The following is a 19935-nucleotide window of genomic DNA, read 5'->3' as shown; positions in this document are numbered from 1 at the left end:
GGTCGAAGCTGTCACTGCTCCCCGCGCAGCTTTGGCTTCTGTCAGCTCACCCGACCCCGCCCCGGCCCTTCTCGCATTGCGGGTCAGGGGCGATGCCCTCTGCCCACCGCCCGCGGGAGGCCGGGGTCTCTGGAAGGAAGCCCCGGAGGCCAGGGTCGCCCAGCGCGCGGCGCCGTGGGTGTGGACACGGGAGCACACAGTCTTTCCTGAGCAAAAAGGGACATGGCCTAAGGTGTCTAAGGACGAGTGGGTTCAGGGACTGAAACACGCGAGGCTTTGCCATCTCTGAAGAGATGCCAGGCGCGGTGAGCTGGAACTTGCTGCGAATATCTCCTTCAAAGATGAAGGCTGGACTAAAGCCTAGGCTTTTTAGTCTGATCAGTTTTGTGCTTGGCTGCTGCTGGTCTACCACGTGGACCATGCTTCCAGTCTGGAATTTTGCTTTTCTGCCCACTGGCTTCAAACTTCAATCTTCAGACCTCCAGTGCATCTGCTCAGGCTTTTTACACTCAGCTAGTTCCTGGGTGTCCTGAGGGTGGAGAGCGACCGATGACCACTCAACAGGCAGACATGTCTTCTTGGGGCCCCCCCAGTGAGCCCCTCGTTCTCACAGCCCCATCCTTGAGCCACCAATGCATCATCGCCATTGCAGGCAGAGCCTCCTGTTTCTGCCTACCTCTCCTCCAAGCATGGAGGACACAGCCCCGCAGGCTCTGCCGTGTCATCTGTTTCCCAGCCACCCCAGCACGAAGGTGTGTGCAAGGCTGGGAGAGGAGGGGGGTAAAGCTGGGCCGCAGTTCGGGTGGGGAAGGGCCTTGGACCACACACCGGGGGAGGCGTTCTCAAGCAGTGAGCAGCTTCTGACCTGAGCCTACAGCAGTGAGCAAGAAACCAAGGGACCCACTATGAACAGGAAATTAATTTTATTTTAAATCCAAGGGGCCAGAACAAAGAAACTTCTAGCCTTGGAGAGCAAACTGAGGCGGCCCGGGGCGGGGAGGACAGCGATGGCTGGGGAGGAACACATCTTCACTCGGGCGCCGCCTCCATCAAATACCCGTTCTCTGGAGCGAGGTACCCGTCGCCGCCCTCGGACTCCAGGTACAGGTCTCGGCCATCGCCGCCCAGGCCCTCCAGCCCGTTGTCCTGACCCCCGCCACCGCCCCCACCTCGGGCCTCATCCCGGCCGCGCTCCCCGCCCCGCTCCCCCCGCTTGTGCTCGCGCTCGCGATCCCTCTCGCGGTCCCGGCGCCGCTCCCGCTCGCTCCGGTGGCTTCGCCGGCGCTCCCGGTCTCGATCCCGGCCCTTTTCCTCGGGGCCATCAGGGCCATCAGGACCAAGCTCTCCCGGAGGCCCGTCATCAGGAGGGGCGTCCCCGGCCTCGGAGGGCTCAGCCATGTCGCCGCCTCCGCCACCGCCTCCTCCACCCCGCAGCTCCTCCTTGCGCTCCCTCTCCCGACGCGCCCGCTCCCGGCTCCGGCTGCTGCGCCGCTTGCGTTCCCGGTCCTTGTCCTTGCTCCGTTCCCTGGAGCGCCTCCGCTCGTCCTTGTCTCGACTTCGCGAGCGCCGCCGCCGGTCCCGGGAGCGGGAGCGCCGCCGCTCTCTCTCCTTGTCCCGCTCGCGGCTCCGCTCCCTGCGCTCCCGCTCGCGGTCCCGGTCCCGGTCCCTGTGCGGAAGCGGGGAGGGCCCGGGCCTGGATGAGATGGGTAGTGACCTGCGGCCTAGCCCCCCAGGAAACCACCGGGTCCAGGACACAGGCCCCCAATCCTACCTCTCGTCGTAGCGGGACGTGTCGTCCCGGCCAGAATGCCGGATGTTCACGTCGGCCCCGCCTCTTCGGGTTCCACCCAGGCCGCCTCCTGCGGGCAGGCGGCAGAGGTGCTCAGGGGCGGGGCGTAGGGGGGGGGGGAGAGGCACTCAGGGGCGGGGCAGAAGGAGGGGCCTCAGAAGGTAAACAGGCAGGAAAGCAAGCACTTCTGAGGCCTAGGAGCCAGGTCCTGTGCACTCATCGACATCCACCTTCTGCCCACACACCACCGGTGCTGGTGGACACCAGGTTCCGCCCGACTCCGCCTGCCACAGGGCCTCCCGCAGCCCTTCCAGCCTCCTCACACCCAAGGCCCAGGGCCTCAAGTGGAAATATCCCCTCTCCTAGGCCTCGCTAAGGCCCAAACTTCATGCCAAGTAGCCTGCATGAGCTTTTCCTTCCCATCACCAACTACCCTGACCCCCCATGGACCCCCCCATGCAAATTTCCATGCCCACCCACACCTGGTAGCCAGGTGCCAGGTCCTGTCCGTCCAAACAGATGCACCAGGAAAGGTGGTGCCAGGCAACAGGCACACAGCACCTGTCACCTGAACAATCAGTTCCCACTGACAGCCTCTCCTTTTGGCCACTTGCCCTGCGGGTCCCCAGGACAGCATGTGGGACCAGCCCCCACGGGCCTGAGCCTGCCTCTGTCAGCACACTTCTACACTCCCTGCCAGGAAGGCAGCTTCAGTGAAGCAGGGCTGAGTTCCAAGGAATCACTTTTCATGACCAGAGAAAAAGGAAAAGGCTGACTGGATGCCAGGACATTCAGCAGGGCAAGGTGAGTGGCCAGGTTTCCACGGGTCACAACCCAGCTTTGGTGACACCATCAATGCTGGGATACAAACAGCCTTCCGTGGATCCTTTGTTTCCTGGCCACCAGGACACACTACCATTTCTGCCTAGCTGCAGGCCTACAAACAACAAAACCAACCAGACATGTCTGACACTCCAAGCCGTGAGCCAAAAAGTAACCTTTCCTCCTTAAAGAGAAATAAAATCTCTTTATACAACTGTTCTTTTTAATAACTAAGTTTAAAAGAGACAATTACCACTTGTAAAACCTTGCCTTTGGGTTCCATGAGTAAAGGCTGGTGGCTGAATGAAGCCCTGCCCCTGTGGGAGGGGCCCACCCATTCTGAGAGGAGAGCACCCAGCTCAGAGGCTCGCCCTCCAGCCCACGGGCACTTACTCAGCTCAAGCACCTATACCCAGCTCAGGCGGGTACTAAGCCAAGTGACAATGAAGGCTGGAGCAGCAGCCACTGCACAGGGAAGAGCACCTTCTCTGACAACTGCCACCAGGCAGCTTCCACAAGGGCTTCCACTTGGGTCCAGGACCAACACCGTGCCACTAGGCAGGCAACCCCACAGAGAACACAAACACACCGCTGCAGGGCCAGGCATTACATAGAGCTTGTGGCTGGTCACACTGGGCCAGGACCACGAGACATACCACAGATGCAGCTCAGCTTTCCCAGCTCAGGAAGTCCACTGGCAGGGCAGGCCTCTGGACTCCCAAGGGACACCCACAGTGCTGAATCAACAGGCCCTTGCCCATTTCAGATAGCTCATGATACATTTCAGAGACTCACCACCAACCTTGAGTTGACCTTGACTGAGATAGCCTAGGACAATTAAGACAGAAAACCAAGTGCCAGAGGCTGCTGCTGCTACACAGCTGGTACCCAGAAGACACTGGCTAAGTTGATGAATGAACCACAAATGGGAAAAGCACAGTGGGAGCAGACCAGGGCATATACAAGTCCTATCATGTGTCACAGGCCATGTGTGGCGTGCGTCACATGTCCAAGCTCAGTGAACTGAGCATTCTAACACTGTCCAGGAGAGCAGGAGAAACAATGCAACAGCCGGTGGCTGGTCATGATTAGCCCTAGACCAGACACACTCCAGTGGGAGAGGAGCTGAGATGGTGAACAGGTGAGAGGTGCCAAGAAGATGGAATGCAGGTGCAAGGTGGTGGGGGGAGGAGAAGAGGCTGCACATGCTCACCTAGCCGCCGGGGCCTCCAGCCCTTCACAGTACGGCCCCTCTCCACGTCCACAAGGACCCTCCTGCCATCTATCTTCTTGCCATCTGCGTGCTTGTAAGCGGCTGCAACAGATTCGGGAGGGGGAGGGGAGAGGAGTCCCCAGAAGATCCTCTAGTCAGGACAGGGACCAGTGATGCCACATCCCCACCCCACCAGAGACCCTCATCATCATCACCACCACCATCATCACACACACACACATCCAACCAGACAGCCAGGCAACTGACAGCCAGACCAACCCTCTCCCGACCCTGCGAGAGGCCTGCTCCATCTTGGTGCCTGCTCCCTCCTCAACACCGCAATCACCATCAGGGACAGTAGGTCCACTCCAATCACCACCCTGTAGACCTCTGGGTTGCCCCCCCTCCTCCAACCAATGTGATGGAGCAGCCCCCTTCCATCAGGGTGGCCAAAGTTGCTGCAAAGAAACTGGAGGTTAATGCTGGACTCTGCTGTGGGGAGCGGGCTCCTCCACGACTGCAGGCATGCACCCAGGGACTGCATGCTGGGGCAGGAGGCCCGACTGGGCCACCCCACGCCCCAGTTCACACCAGTTTTCTTTTTCTGTATGTTTTTTGGGGAGGAGGAGTTGAGTGTGAGGAAACAGACATCAGAACAGAAAATGAACCAGAAGGGGTGGGAGAAATCTTCAGGAAATGGCAGGGAGCAGAAAGACGGGTTATTACTCTCCCAGGGAGTCTGGAGGGGGGTCCCCTGAGCAGGGGAAGTTGAGGGACACGTGCGGTGCTGCTGAAATTCCCTGCCTTGCCTTACCTGAGATGACTGACCCTGCCACTACCCAGCCCTGTCCTCTCTCCCCTCAAAGCCCCACTAACAGTGCTGGGAGTCTAGCCCTTGCCTGGACCCACCAGGAAAGGGGGAGGGGCAGAGAGCAGGGAGAGGCCCAGAGCCTCCAGCCTCTGATCACCTGGGCTAGAGGGAAGGCCACAAAGTCCCTATCCCCCTCCCCAGCCTTGGCCTAGGGGACTCTTCTCAGTCAACCACAATACCCTGTCCCACCCCAGCCCACGCCCCCCCAAATAACAACCAGAGGAAGAGAAAAAGGTGCCATTTACCGATGCCGACCTTGCGGGTGTCCAAACCGAGCGGGATGGGGGGGGCTCGGCAACTCCTGGGGGCCTGGCGAGGAGGCGGGCTTCCCGGGGAGGGGGGACACGGGACCGCTTACCTGGAGCCCCCAAGCTTACCTGAACACGCGCACAGACCCCACCCCCACCCCCACAGGGTCTGCTAAAGCTACAGGGAAGGGAAGTTGGGGCTCAGGGAGCCCCTAGAGGGAGGAACCACATCTCCTGCACCACCTGGAGACAGGTGGAGGAACAAAGTGGTGGACCCCATGGAAAGCTCACTGAGGGGGCTGACATGGAATGTGGGGGGGGGTCTGACCTGCTTGGACTGAACAAGGAGGCCGGGAGGCCTTGGAATGCCTGCCACTCTCACCAACGCCCAATTCTGGACACACACTCAACTAGGCACAGGCCCACCACCCACAGTACCACCACCAGCTCCACACGCCCTCCCCCCAGCTCCCCTCCCAGCCCCCGCTGCAGCTCCAAGGCTGACACGCAGGGGATGCACACTGGGGTCCAGGAGATGGAGTGCTGTCCGCGCTCCGAGGAGGGGCCACTTGGCCCCTGAACCCAGAGGAGGGGGAGGAAGGAACTTAAGGACTGGGGGTCGGAGTCAAGCACAGGAAGCCTGAAAGTGAGGGTTCAGTGTCCCAAACCCCAGGAGACCCAACCCAGGAGGAAGAGTGAAAATGTGATTGTGTCATCTAGGCTTCTCTCTCTCCCGCTCTCTACACCTGGCTCGGTGGCACAGTGGCAGGTGCGGAGTGAAGACCTCCTACACCTTCAGGCGGACGAGGCTGCTGGGCAGCTGCCTCAGCCCCTCCCACACAGGCCCAATTCCATGCATCTTGGGGGGCTCCTGAACACTTCTGGATTGCAGCGAGGCAGTGCGGCCAGGCCCCTCGGGAGACTACAACTATGCTAAGGCAGGTAGAGGAGGGGGCAGAGTACCCTGAAACTAGCAGCCAAAGACCCTCCAGGGCCACCACAGTTGACTGCCCCCTGGAAGCACAGGGGGACAGGGAATGACAGGCTGAAGGGCTCCACACAGAGCCCTGGCCCGAGCATACACCGGCCCCAGTGTTTCTGCCACCTTGCTGCTAATGTCTCCAGGCTGGGTAAGTCAAGGGCAGGGTGGACCCGACCAGAGGCCTGCTGTCTTTCCCATCAAGGCCCACCTTTCCCTTGTGGGATCAGCAAGACTGTCGGAGAGCATATGGATGGGACAGGAGGAGCAAAGGGCACCCCAACAAGGAAAGGGCTGTGGGTGCAGGGAGGCTGAGGGGTGGCCAGGGCGGGAGGAGGGGCGCCTTGCTGCTCCTGAGCTGCCTGGCTAAGCTGGGCTGGTGTGCGGTGCTGAGTGATCTTACCCATGATACAAACCCTTATACCAACCATACACTGAGGTGTTGTAAGGGGAGCGTAAGCATCAGCTGCAAGCCAGCTGCGTGGTGGCTGCAGTGACAATAAGAACAGTCAATTAATACGGCGGCCCCTGGACACGCCGCAGCCCTGCCCACCCCCACCCATCCAGCCCTGCCCATGTGGACGCCGCGCAGCCTCAAAGGGGCTTTGGAGCTGTGGGGACAGGCGCTAAAAACGCCCACCAGCCCACTGCCCACTGGGGAACAGGGTGGGGTCAGGGGTGGGGAGGCGGAGGGTCGGGTGGCCCAGCCCCAGATCTACTGGGGAGGGGGAAGAGAGGGCAGGTTCAAAGGCCAGTCCTCATTCCAACTTGGCTGTCCCCAAGCCAGTGGGGAAACCATGGGGAGAGGCTCCCCAAACATCCGACCCATCCCCCCACCTCCAGCTGGCCCCAGCCCCCACCCGATTCCCTCCTGGCCCCTGAGGTTCAACGTGTGACACTTACCTCCCCGGGCTCACACACACACACGTTGTGGGGGATTTGGTTTTTTTTAAAAAACACGTATATAAAAAAAAAAAAGATATATCAGAAACAGAGGGAGGAGAGACATTGCTAATGTCAGGCGTGGCGAGGGGAGGGACAGACGGAGCGGGCCGGGCAGCAGAGGTGAGAGGCTCAGGGAAGGCGGAGGCGCGCAGTACTCACAGTGCATGTCTCGCTCGTGTTCGTACTCAATGAAGGCATAGCCTCGGGGCTTTCCTGACCGCTTACTGTAGACCATGTGTATCTGCAAGGGGGTCAGGCCAGTCAGTCCTGCCACTGGGACACCCCCACCATCGCTGAACCCCCGGGCCAAGCCCTGGTCCCAGGAGGGCAGTAACATCTTCAGGCCTATGATACCTTTCAAGAACTTCGAGAGACTTCAATTGTACTGACCAGAGCAAAGGGTGAAAAGCAGAGCTCTGGGCAGAGGCAGCTTTCCAGAGAGAGGAACTTGAAATCAAGCCCTGAGCCTGTTAACTGGAGCCGTGGGAACGAGGGACAAGAGGGCTCAGGAGAGGCAGCCTGGAGGGATGCAGACCACGGCTCCACATGGATGCAGATGAGGGCACAGAGGTCAATGGAGAGGCAGACACTGGGGTTCACCAAATGCCCTTGAAGCCAGCCTAGGCAAAGTCTCCATGGAACTAAGAAAACATGCTGAGAAAAGGGCCAAGAGACACACTCTACAGATTTGGGAACAGGCATTCTGAATGCTGAGAGATCAGGGGAATGCTAGAAAAAAGGAGGGGGTGCATGCAGACACACAACCCAACACAAGCAAAGCCAGGGAGACCAGAGGGCACGTAGTGTAACTGTAAGATCTTACTACGAAGAGGGCAGCAAGGGACAGAGATGGGGGAAGGCATGTAGCCACATGAGGAATGAAGGGCCATAGGAAAAAACCTCTGGAAAGCTAGTCTCTAGCTTCTGGACCTGTCCAGACATATAAGGGAGCCACTGGAGGGCCTTGGCCTGCTCTGGGACTCCGTGGGGGACAGACTAATTAGGCTATTAAGTATAGCTATTGGGACAGACAGGGCCTGGATGAATGAGGGAAACTTCTATGAGATGAAACCACTTGAACTGATTTATAAAGGATGCTAATTCTTCATCTGCATCACTAACTCAGCGGGGCCACACCATGGATGGGTATGGTCCTGAGCTCATCTGGTCTTAGGATTTGAACTCTAGAACCCTGAAGCCTCTGAACTTCAATGGATATTCCAAACTGACCACAAGTGGAACCAGAGGAACGAGGTCAGAGTAAAGGCTCCTTTTGAGGCCTTAAACACCAGACCTGAGCTGGGCAAGAAGCCCAGCCCTAGAACACTTGTATAGCAAAGCCTGGGTTCCATTTACAGGATTGCAACAAATAAAAACAAAACTGAAAGTCATTTCCCAATGCCCAGGAAGAGACACCTGTGACCTAAGCACTCAGGAAGCTGAAGCAATAGAATCATTAGTTCAAGTCATGAATGTAGCCTAGGCTACATTTTTGAGACCGTAAGTCAAAATAAGTTAGTTATAATGGAAAACAAAAAGGAAACACTATGGCACTATTTCCCTCAAACCAGTCCCAGCCCAAACAACACGCATGCCCATGTGCATGATGGCCTCAAGCACACCACAGCCCCCAGGGAAAGGGAGGCAAGGCCTGGGACAGTCAAACAACTTTCAAATGCAGTAAAGAAGTCTCAGAGCTTTGCTCTAGAACTATAGTCAGAGGCTGTTTTTGATAAAAGGTCAAACAACAGACATGTCCAGCTCTTAAGGGCCACAGAACCTGTTATAACTTCTCAGTTCTGCACCCCAGTAATAACAAAAAAATATGGAAACTAATGCGCCTGCTTAGCTATGTACTAACAAAACTACTTACATACACAAGCATGGCTCACTTGTTTCTGAGTTAAATCAACAAGGAGTCATACTTCCCCCACTTTATTTGCACTACTCAGCTGCATAAATCCAGGCCCTGAATGACACTGCCCCTTGGGCTGGGAACCCAGTAGTCTCCCTCCCATTCAGACTAACCTATACCGATACCCCATAAACTTCTAACTCAAGCCCAACTTACTTTTTTGGCCAATCCTAGGATTTGAACTCAGGGCCTGGGCAGCGCCCCTGAGTTTCTTTTGCTCAAGACTAGCACTTTACCACTTGAGCCATAGCACCACTTCCAGCTTTTTCTATTATGTGGTACTGAGGAAATGAACCCAGGGCTTCATGCATGCTAGGCAAACTCTCTACCAGCAAGCCATATTCCTAGCCCCCAACTTACTCTTTTGATGGGTCCATACACTTCAAACTCTCTCCGAAGTTTAGACTCTGTTGTGTCATAGTTCTACAAGGAAATAGATAGACGTTAGATGGAAAAAAGGAGACAAAGAACTCTTTAACAGTTGAGGATGACTTGACATCCTCTGTCCACATGCAGGCTTTCAGCAGCTCAGGGTTCCCAGGACTGGGGACTGGGGACTCACCACTCTAGCCACGAAGAGAGTCTTGAAGGCATCACCCTGAGCATTGGGATCATTGTGAGGGTCCCCTGTGTAGGAAGAAGAGAATCTGCAAGTAGATGGTGTCTGCAGTCTCAGGTAGCAGGGCATGTAGATATGGATGGACAGAAGCCAAGAAAACAAAAAGATGGAACTGAGAAACCAGGTGCTAGTGGCTCACACCCCTAGCCCTAACCACTCAGGACAACATCTGAGTCAGGGCAGCTGGGGCAAGAGTCTGTGAGACTCATTTCCAATTAACCACCTGAAAACTGAAAGTAGCACCATGGCTCAAAGTGCTAGCCTTCAGAGAAAAAAGCTCAGGGACAGCATGCAGACCCTGAGTATAAGCCCCACAACTGACCAATGTTGTCAGACACCTTGTATTTATATACTGTTTTGTAGAATGGGAACTTCTTTGTACAACTACTTAAAGATAACAATAATAAAAAGGTTAAAAAAAAAAAAGAAACAAAAGGCTGGGAAGGTAGCTCAGTGGTAGAGTGCTTGCCCTGCACGCATAAGGCCCTGGGTTCGATTCCTCAGCACCACATAAGCAGAAAAAGCCAGAAGTGGCACTATGGCTCAGGTGGTAGAGCTCTAGCCTTGAGCTGAAGAGTTGAGGGATAGTGCCCAGGCCCAGAGTTCAGGCCCCATGACCGACAAAAAAAAAAAAGAAAAGACAAAAGGGAACCAAAGAAGCCCCCAACTGGAGGAATAGTTGGTAACCTAGCAACTTTAGACACATCCTTGTCTAAATTTCCTGAATCATGGTGGCCTTTACGTAACTGATAAACAAGTAAGGACAATAGGGTTAAGGATGACTTAAGAAGGCAGGGTAAGGTAGTACTAAATTTAGTCACTTCAAACCTACATACCCACTAGACCCCATCACTCAGGTGCAAGATAATCTGAGCAGTAACTAAGCCCACTAGGGCTTCTCTGGAGACAGCCCCATCTCAAGGTTGACTTTATCCTCCTCTTTACCTTATGGAGCCACACTGCCACCCACTGGATATGAGTAGAAACTACAGCCATGGGAAAACCTGTGACCAAGTAGTCTCAAGGTTGGGAATGAAAGCCATCTAGTGCTATAGCACTATAGACTAAGCTGGTCCTGCAGCTTCTGGGAGGAGCTGGAGCAAATGAGAAAGCTTACCGCAATAGATTTCCATTGTAGCCTCATCTCTTGAAGACAAGGAATGGTACTATCTGGCCATAAGAGAACGACCATTTCCAAAGACAAAAGTTAAGAGTCTATGAAAAACTAACTCTACTGCATGCGATAGCATGCCGGTAATAGGAGCAAGGGGCTGAAACCAAGAGGATCACTAGTTCAAGGCTAGTCCTGGCTACATAGTAAGCCCTGTCTCAAAAACAAAAAAGAGGGCTGGGAAGGTGGCTCAGTGGTAGAGTGCTTGCTTCGCGTGCATGAGGTCCTAGGTTTGATTCCTTAGTACCACATAAGCAGAAAAAGTCAGAAGTGGCGCTGTGGCTCAAATGGTAGTGTTTGCCTTGAGTTGAAGAGCTGAGGGACAGCGCCCAGGCCCAGAGTTCAGCCCCACAAATTCTGAGTGATTAGCTAGGTAATGCCTGGAAACAAATCCTTTTTACCAAATACAGTGGCCTGGCCCACAAAGTGGCGACAAGCCTCTCCAGGACCCCAAAGACACTACTGGCTGCACAATGGAGGCCTCTGTTCCATGGGATAGTGTTACATTAAGAGCACTGAGAGAATATGAGAAAAAGAACATTAATAATTTATTGAGTGCATACTTTAGTCCTGACAGTGTTAGGTACTGAGATTTATTTTTCACTATTTTGCAAATGAAAGCAAAATAAAACAACCTGAGATATGGAAAGGAGGAGGTATGGAAGGGGAGGGATCAGTCCAGGGTTGAGTCTCTAAGGACTGGAATTTAAGTTGGAAACCTCACTAGGCTTTTAGAGAGGTAAGCTAATACCTCAGAACTCTCTTTTTGTAGAGTACTCAGCCTTGATAAGCCTCTTTTTTTAATCTTAAAAATAAAATGGGAAAACAATGGAGGGGGTAACAATGTTCAAGAGGAAGTGTACTCATTACCTCACTCATGTAACTGTAACCCTCTGTATAGTACCTTTACAATAAAAAAAATTTAAAAAAAAGAACTGCATGAATAAAAAATAAATAAATAAAATAAAATGGGAGTCAGGCACCAGTGGCTCACATCTGTAATACTAGCAACTGCAGAGGCTGAGATCTGAGGCTCATGATTCCAAGCCAGCCAGGGCAGGAATGTCTGTGAGACTCTTAGCTCCAATTAACCACAAAGAGTCAGAAGTAGTGCTATGGTTAAGTGGTACAGCACTAGATTTGAGCACAAAAGTTCAGGGATAGCATCCAGGTGAAGATCAACTTCCAGTATCAGCACAAAAGAAGAAAACAAAAACATCAAGCAGCCAGGCACCAGTGGCTTACATCTGTAACCCTAGCTACTCAGGAAGCTGAGATCTGATTGACTGTGGTTCAAAGTCAGCCCAGACAGGAAGGTCCTTAAAGCTCTTATCTCCAGTTAACTACCAGAAAAGCAGGAAGTGGCGCTGTGGCTCAAGAGGTAGAGCGCTCAGCTTGAGCTCAAGAGCTCAGGGACAGTGCCCAGGCCCTGAGTACAAGCACCACAACCAACAAAACAAAAACCATCAAGGAAAATTAAAATGGAGCAACCAGGTGTGATTTTGCATACTTCAGTCCCAGCACTTGGGAAGCTAAGAGAGGTAGGTAACAAAGTACATCAATGTCCAGGTGCTGGTGGCAATGTCCAGGTGCTGGTGGCTCATGCCCATTATAATCCTGGCTACTCATGAGGCTAAGATCTGAGGATCACAGTTCAAAGCCAGCCAAGGCACAAAAGGCTGTGAGACTCCAATTAACCACCTAAAAACTGAAAGTGGAGCTGTGGCTCAAAGTGGTAGAGCATTAGCCTTGAGTGAAAATGCTCAGGGATTAGTGTCCAGGCCCTGAGTCCATGCCCCATGAACAACAATGACAACAAAGTACATCAGTGCTTATAAGCCCATGTCCTCCAACCATGATGTGTTCACTCTAACAAAGGACCAACAGATGTTAGTATGTGGCCATCCTTAGCTTTTGGTTAATGACTCCACTGTACTGGCCCTACTCTATTCAAGTTTCTCCTTTCCTAAAAGGGATGGGACACAGGCAGTGCAGGGGATGGGGAGATGGAGCCGGGTCTAGGACTGACCCACCGGCCAATACATCAATACCTCAGCCTGTTAAGATCCAGCCAGCCTTCATAAACTCTGAACTGCTGAGGTTTTCCCTCCTGCCAACCCCTGACCTCTCCCTTCCTGCTTAAAACCCTAAACCCAAAAGCAGTGCTAGCTAGGCAAGTAGGCCCATAGTGGTAAATCAATGAACCTCTTTTTCCAAAAGAAAACTCTAGGAAATCTGGGAGCCAAATGTGACCCGGGAAGAGAAACTTAAGGGGATCTGAAGGAAGATGACACTTACACATTTTTAGCTCTGTTTCCACTTCCTGCTGCCTCCGCTCAATCTTTTCTCGTCTCTGTCAGGGGAAAAGAGGAAAAGTGAGACAAAAGTGCCTTGAAAACCAGGTGCTGGGGAGGGGGGAGGGCCTTAGGGCTGGGAAGGTGGCTCAGTGGTAGAGTGCTTGCCTTGTAATGCATGAGACCCTGGGATTGATTCCTCAGCACCACATGAACAGAAAAAGCCAGAAGTAGTGAGCTGTGGCTCAAGTGGTAGAGTGCTAGCCTTGAGCTGAAGAGCTCAGGGACAGCGCTCAAATCCAGAGTTCAGGCCCCACAACCAGCTTCCTAGTGTTTAGGGGTTCATCAATGTGACCTGTGTCACAGCATTCACCTTGTGTTTGCTAAAGTGCACTATGGGAATTGCTTTTTCTTACCAAAATGGGTTCACTATTTTGAACTTCTTTTTAAAAAAAAATAAGCCAGGCACCTGTGGCTCACGCCTTTAATCCTAGCTACTCAGGAGACTAAGAGCTGAGGATCTGGGTTCAAAGCCAGCCTGGGCAGTAAAGTCCATGAAACTCTTTTTTTTTTGGTCCGGTCGCAGGGCCTGAACTCTGGGCCTGGGCGCTGTCCCTCAGCTCTTCAGCTCAAGGCTAGCACTCTACCACTTGAGCCACAGCGCCACTTCCGGCTTTTTTCTTCCTGCTTATGTGGTGCTGAGGAATCGAATCCAGGGCCTCGAGCATGCAAGGCAAGCGCTCTACCACTGAGCCACCTTCCCAGCCCCAAAGTCCATGAAACTCTTATCTCCAATAAGTCATCAGAAACCCAAAGTGGGGCTGCAGCTCACGTGGTAGAGGGCTAGCCTTGAGCTGAGGGACGGTGCCTAGGGCCCAGAGTTCAAGTCCCACGACTGACCAAAAAGAAAAAAAGAAACAAAGAAAGAAGCAAAGAAAGAAATAAACAAAGAAAGAAGCTATCCTGACCTGTATGCTTCTCTAAGAGAAAGTGAATTTGGGGACTTATTTTGTGAGCATCCTATTTTCTTGTTCAAAACATGTAGAGAAATCTTTTGTGCTCACCAGCAGACGCCTCCTTTGTATCAACTCCACTTCTTGTAAAAGGTGGAAGGGAAACCTTGTAGAAATTAAACAATAACGCCTAGTCCAAAAAAAAAAAGGTGCTGGTGACAAACGTTTGAATCCTAGGATCATAGTTCTAAACCAGTCAAGGCAGGAAAGTCCAAGAGACTCATCTCCAATCACAGAAAAAGCTGAAATGGAAATGTGGCTCAAGTGGTAGAATGCTATCCTTGAGCAAAAAGGAAACTCTAGGACCAGGCCCAGGCCAGAATTCAATCCCCAGGTCAGGCCAAAAAAACAAGCCTGAGATGGTGGCTAATGCCAGTAATCCTAGCTACTCAGGAAGTTAAGGTCTGAGGTTCAAAGTCAGCCTGGGCAGGAAAGTCCTTGAGACTCTTATCTCCAATTAACTACCAGAAAACTGAAGTGGTACTGTGGCTTAAGTGTTAGAATGCTAGTCTTGAGGTGAAGAGCTGAGGGACAGCACCCAGGCCAGAGTTCAAGCCCTATGACACATACAAACAGACACACACAGACACAGACACAGACACACACGGAGCTATGGCTCAACTGGCAGAACTAGCCTTGAGCTTGGGGAGGTACTCAGGCCCTCAGTTCAAGCCCCAGGACCAGCACCCAAAAAAAAAAAAAAAAAAGCTGGGCTGGAGGTATGGCTCAAATTGGTACCGTGCAAGCCATGAGTAAGAGAGCTCAAGCCTTGGTATTGGCACAAGGAGGGAGAGACCACTTGAAGAAAGTAGCTAAAAAGACCCAAGGTTAGGAGACAAAAATTGACATACCTTCCTCTCCATACGTTCCTCCCGGGTTTCTGCACGGGTTGGAGGCGGGGCATCTCGAGGGTCCTGGACACAAGAAGAAAGGTGACAAAAGTGTGGGCACTCAGGAATATATCAAGGAACACCAACCAGGGAAATATGAATATCAACCTCTTTCTATGCATACTCCACACCCAACTAAAAAAAATGCAACCCCACAGATCCCAGGTCTCAGAAGAGGCAGGGAACAGCACTGACCATAAGCTGGTCTATGACAAGCTAAATACAAAAATCTGAATTAGTTGGGCACCAGTGGCTCACACTGTAATCCTAGCTACTTAGGAGGCTGAGATCTGAGGATCATGGTTCAAAGCCAGCCCAGGCAGGAAAGTCCGTGAGACTCTTATCTCTCATAAACCACTAGAAGACTGGAAGTGGCGCTGGAAGTGGCTTGCCTTGAGCTGAAGAGCTGAGGGATAGCTCCCAAGCCCAGAGTTTAAGCCCCACGACCAAAAAAAGTAAAATAAAATATAATAAAAAAATCTGAATCATTAGCCAGGCACCGGCGGCTCACACCTGTAATCCTAGCTACTCAGGAGGCTGAGATCTGAGGATCACGGTTCAAAGCCAGCCCATGCAGGAAAGTCCATGAGACTCTTATCTCCAATAAACCACTCAGAAAACCAAAGTGGAGCTGGGGCTCAAGAGGTAGAGCACTAGCCTTGAGCTGAAGAGTGCAGGGACAGCACCCAGGCCCAGAGTTCAAGACCCATGATTGACAAATAAATAAATAAATAAAAATTCTGAATTATTCACAACCTTGTACAGTAATTCCACTGTAACTTTATGTGCACTGGCCCTAATAATATGAAGTTAGTGGTATTTTTTGCTGGTTTTAAAAATAAACACCAGAAGAAGGACACTGCATTTATAAAATATCAATCTACAATGGACTGCAAATATCCCCCTCCACAGACAATCAGAGTAGCATTGGAATAGGTAACACCTAACAACACAATAAGGCTTGTGTCTCCCACATTTAGAGCACATGCTGTTTCTCACAGCCCCGAGTATGGTTTCCAGAAGACAAAGAGCCTGACGATGGGATAGAAGCAGTGACAGGGGGCTCGGGCTACAACTGCCAAGAACAGGAAGAAGCCAGCAACCACAGAAGCTGATGATAGTACAGGTCCTCTGAGAGCAGACAACTAGACCCACTCTGAGGTTCCAGAAAAGCTTAAAGATCTCCTCAGCATCTCATTGTCTCATTAAATACGAACTGGCACAGGACTTGTACCATCAAAGGGTGCCACTGGCCTATACCCATTAAATTAATTCATTTGGCCAATAACATTTCCCAAGGGCAGGTTCACCTAGGTTTAGCAATACAACTTTCTGTTAGCTAAATTCTGCTTGTCAACTCCAACTTTCTTCCCTACACAATTTCAGAATGTTCCTCATGGGACAGCTGGGCTGTGTGCCAGCATTTCTCAGGTGTGCTCTGTGGACCTTTCTCATTTTTCAAACAAAAGAACAGAGGCCTAGGAGATCAACTTGTTTATTTGTTTATCCTCAAGCCCACAGCCTAATTATTAGCACTCTTATTGCCCACTGCTATCAACACTTGTCCTCTCAGTTAGAAAACAGTAAACACAGTAACCAATGCTGACAGGTACCCACCGCTTTGTGTCAAACTCTTTGACATTAATTCTGTCAGGATCATGAGCATGTTACTGTAGCTTCTTGGTAAACACAAAGAAACCAATGCATCAAGAAGATACAACACTGGCTCAAGGTCACACAGCAGATAAATGGCATGGGCCAAGGACTGAGTGCACAGCTCCATCTTTTTTTAATTGTGAAAATACCATACAGAGGGGTTACAATTACATAGGCAAGATACAGAGCTCCATCTTTAACCACTACTGACTTCCAAAAACCCACACAAGGGATGGATGGTGAATAAGGAAATAGAGTGTGAATGTGATCAAAGGATATATGTATGGCTATTACAATGGATCCCCCACTGTACAATTTTTTGTTGTTAAAAGTTAGGGACACTTAGGATGAGAAAAGTCACCTCCCCGAAATCACCCAGCTTGAAAGGACCAGAAACTGGCCTTCTCAATCCAAACCACTGCCCACCAGAACCCATTCCTAGGCTGTTGAGAGAACTCACCTCAAACTCTCTGATGTATGGCGCAATGCCACAATAAGGTTGGTTGTGATGTTTTTCATGTGGCAGCTTCTCCAAGGGTGGCAGATATGGGATGGGGTCACGGGGGGCAAAGAGGGCCAGGAGGTTGGGTGGCAGGAACTGGGTCATCTTGCCAAGTCTGAGAGCAAAAGGAAGACAGCCTTATGTTAGGGTGGGAGTGGATGGGGCACATAGATCCTCTATTGCTCCTTCTCGGTCAAAAAGATGAGGAAAAGGGTAAGAAGGAAGCCTTAGTACCACAGCAAGCTCTGGAAAGATAGGGTGCCACACTACCACTTCAGGAGAGGGGGGGGAGGGCAAATCTGCATGTGAACACCGAGCGACGGTGGGAGCACGAAGACAAAGGCTAATGAAAAAAAAAAAAACAAAAAAAAAAGACTAAAAGGGTTTCTGAGGATGAAGTCTCTGTGTCCTAAGCGACAAGCTGGGGGAGTGAGAACTTCCCCCAGAGGCTTACGGGGAAACTAAGGATCCGGAGCAGACCCAGAGTAGTGGTCCCACACCTTGGAAATTAAGAGGCAGGGGTCTCTCGGGACTTAAGGCGGGAAGTCGCAGAGCAAAAGGAGTCATGAGGAGCAGAATGCCCCCTCCCGTCAAGCCAGAGGTTTGTGGGTAATGGATCTGGGCTACCGGCGGCGATAGGAATTATGGGTAAGGGTCCCGGCCGCCTCAGAAAGGCGATAAGGTAAAAAGGCAACACACCGCAAGGGCCTGTGGGTAGAGGACGCCGAAGGCGGGGGGTCGCTGAGGAAAGAGGGCGCGAGTGTCCAGAGGACTCTGGGTAAGGGGCTCCAAAGAGTGCTGAGGGAGGTCGCGGGAAGGGGTCAGGCCGCGGGGAAAGAGACTGAGGCCCACCGCGGGGCCTTGTGGGTAGCGGTTCCGTTCCCCGTAAGGCCACTCGGTCACTCACCCGCCGCGCGGCGCCCTCCTTGGCCTGACGTTAGTCCCGGGGCTCGCGGCGGCGGCGGCGGCGGCCCCTCAGCAACCAGGACTCCCACTCCGGCTTCGACTCGGTCGGAGCCCGCGTCGCTGTTCTCCGGTCTCCAGCCTAGCGCGCGCGCACCAGGCCGCTACTCCACAGCCCGCGCGGCCTCCGCTCACGACGGGAACAGGGGGTGGGTCCCGGACTCAAATCCCTCCGCTGCCTCATTGCGCACGCGCTGCTCCCGTTAGGCGCCGCCCACACAACCAACTAGCCCCCCGCTAAGGGAAGGACGCATGCGCGAAACTACTACCTCCGCCTTCCCGCGTCTTCAACTTCTCGGCCGCGGCTGCTCGGCGGTCGCACTACGCAGGCGCATTCACCAGCGAGCGCCGGCCTCCACCTCGCGCTCTCGGCTCCAACTGCCTCAGTATGCGATTCTCTTCCCGATGCCCCGCCCCTTCATCTTAGCACTTCCCGGATCTTTTGCGCATGTGCTCGTGGCATTCTGAGTGTATCCCTCCGCGGCCAAAGAGTCCTTACGTGAAGAGTCGTTTGCTGGCCCATCAGTAATTTTTTTTTTCTTTTTTTGCCAGTACTGGGGCTTGAACTCTGGGTGTAGGCTTGCTCAATGCTGGCGCTCACCGCTTGAGCCATAGCGCCATTTCTGGCTTTTTTCTGCGATTAATTGGAGATACAATTCTCACAGACTTTCCCACCTGGGCTGACTTAGAACCGCGATCCTCCGATCAGCCTCCTGATTACAGGTGTGAGCACTGGCGCCAGGCTGTTTAGGCATTGTTTAGGCTCCGGGACACACAGCACGTGACAAAAATCTTCCTATGGGAGCTGAAAAAGTGCAGGGGAAGCTGGGCTCCGAATTTCCCTCCTGTAATCCTAGCTACTCAGGAGGCTGAAATGTGAGAACCCTGGTTCAAAGCCAGCCTCGGTGGTTAAAAAAAAAACTATGAGACACTTGTCACCAATTAACCATCAAAAAGCCAGAAATGGAGTTGTGTCTTAAGTGGTAGAGTGCTGGCCTTGAGCAAAACAGCTCAGGAACAGCAACCAGGCCCTGAGTTCAAGCCCCAGAACCTTCACATACACACACACAAAGTGTTGCCTCTAGAATAAACTTTGGAATAAAGGTTTGAAAGAAAATCTTGGGGCTGGGAATGTGGCTTAGTGGTAGAGTGCTTGCCTAGCATGCATGAAGCCCTGGGTTCAATTCCTCAATACCACATACTCAGAAAAAGCTGGAAGTGGCACTGTGGGTCAAGTGGTAGAGTGCTAGCCTTGAGCAAAAGAAGCTCAGGGACAGTCCCTGAGTTCAAGCCCCAAGACTGGCAAAAAAATAAAATAAAAATCTGGGAATAAAAATATAAAATGAGCTGGTGGCTCATGCCTATAGGCTGAGATCTGAGGATGGTGGTTCAAAGCCAACCCAGGTAGGAAATCCCATGATACTCATCTCCAATAAATCACCAGAAAACCAGAATTGGCACTGTGGCAAGTGGTAGAGGCTAGCCTTGAGCTGAGGGACAGCGCCCAGGCCCCACAGTCAAACCCCCCCCCAAAAAAAAGAGAATCTGGGGCTGGGAGTATGATTTTAAGTGATAGAGCACCTGGCTAGCAATCTTCTTCAACCCCACTACTGTAGGAAAAAAATTAGAACCTGGCTGGGCTTATCAGCAACAGTATATGGCCTGGGTTGGGATGAAGTTAGTTTACTGATCTATGGTGTATATTCCTATATTTATTGTATATTATTATTTTGGTCAGCTATGGGGCTTGAACTCAGGGCCTGGGCACTGTCCCTGAGCTCTTCAGCTCAAGGCAAGGGCTCTATCACTTGAGCCACAGTGCCACTTCCAGTTTCAGGGCTGGGAAAGTGGCTCAGTAGTAGAGTGCCTGCCTTGCATGCATGAGGCCCTGGGTTCGATTCCTCAGCATCACATTAGAAGAAAAAGCTGGAAGTGGTGTTATGGCTCAAATGGTAGAGCACTAGCCTTAAACTGAAGAGCTGAGGGACAGTGCCTAGGCCCAGATTTCAGGTCCCACAACCACCCAAAAAAAAAAAAAAAAGTCT

At 52.3% G+C, this 19935-nt stretch overlaps 1 protein-coding gene across 1 annotated transcript; it reads right to left on the bottom strand.

The window, feature by feature from the left end:
• Window positions 1–904: 904 nt before the first annotated feature.
• Window positions 905–18046, bottom strand: Snrnp70 (small nuclear ribonucleoprotein 70kDa (U1)). The gene is made up of 10 exons (XM_013027847.1): window positions 17835–18046; window positions 16886–17042; window positions 14731–14793; window positions 12871–12925; window positions 9345–9409; window positions 9143–9205; window positions 7027–7108; window positions 3825–3926; window positions 1772–1859; window positions 905–1693 (listed from the first exon to the last, which is right to left on the bottom strand). Exons 2-10 carry the CDS (start codon window positions 17030–17032, stop codon window positions 1030–1032), a joined length of 1329 nt encoding a protein of 442 aa, XP_012883301.1. The 5' UTR covers window positions 17033–17042; window positions 17835–18046; the 3' UTR covers window positions 905–1029.
• Window positions 18047–19935: the final 1889 nt, after the last annotated feature.

Source organism: Dipodomys ordii, unplaced genomic scaffold (assembly GCF_000151885.1).
Source record: "Dipodomys ordii isolate 6190 unplaced genomic scaffold, Dord_2.0 Scaffold105, whole genome shotgun sequence".
In the NCBI taxonomy this organism is placed as follows: domain Eukaryota; kingdom Metazoa; phylum Chordata; class Mammalia; order Rodentia; family Heteromyidae; genus Dipodomys; species Dipodomys ordii.
The sequence above is the reverse complement of the archived record's forward strand: the minus strand, read 5'-3'. Positions and strand labels throughout refer to the sequence as shown.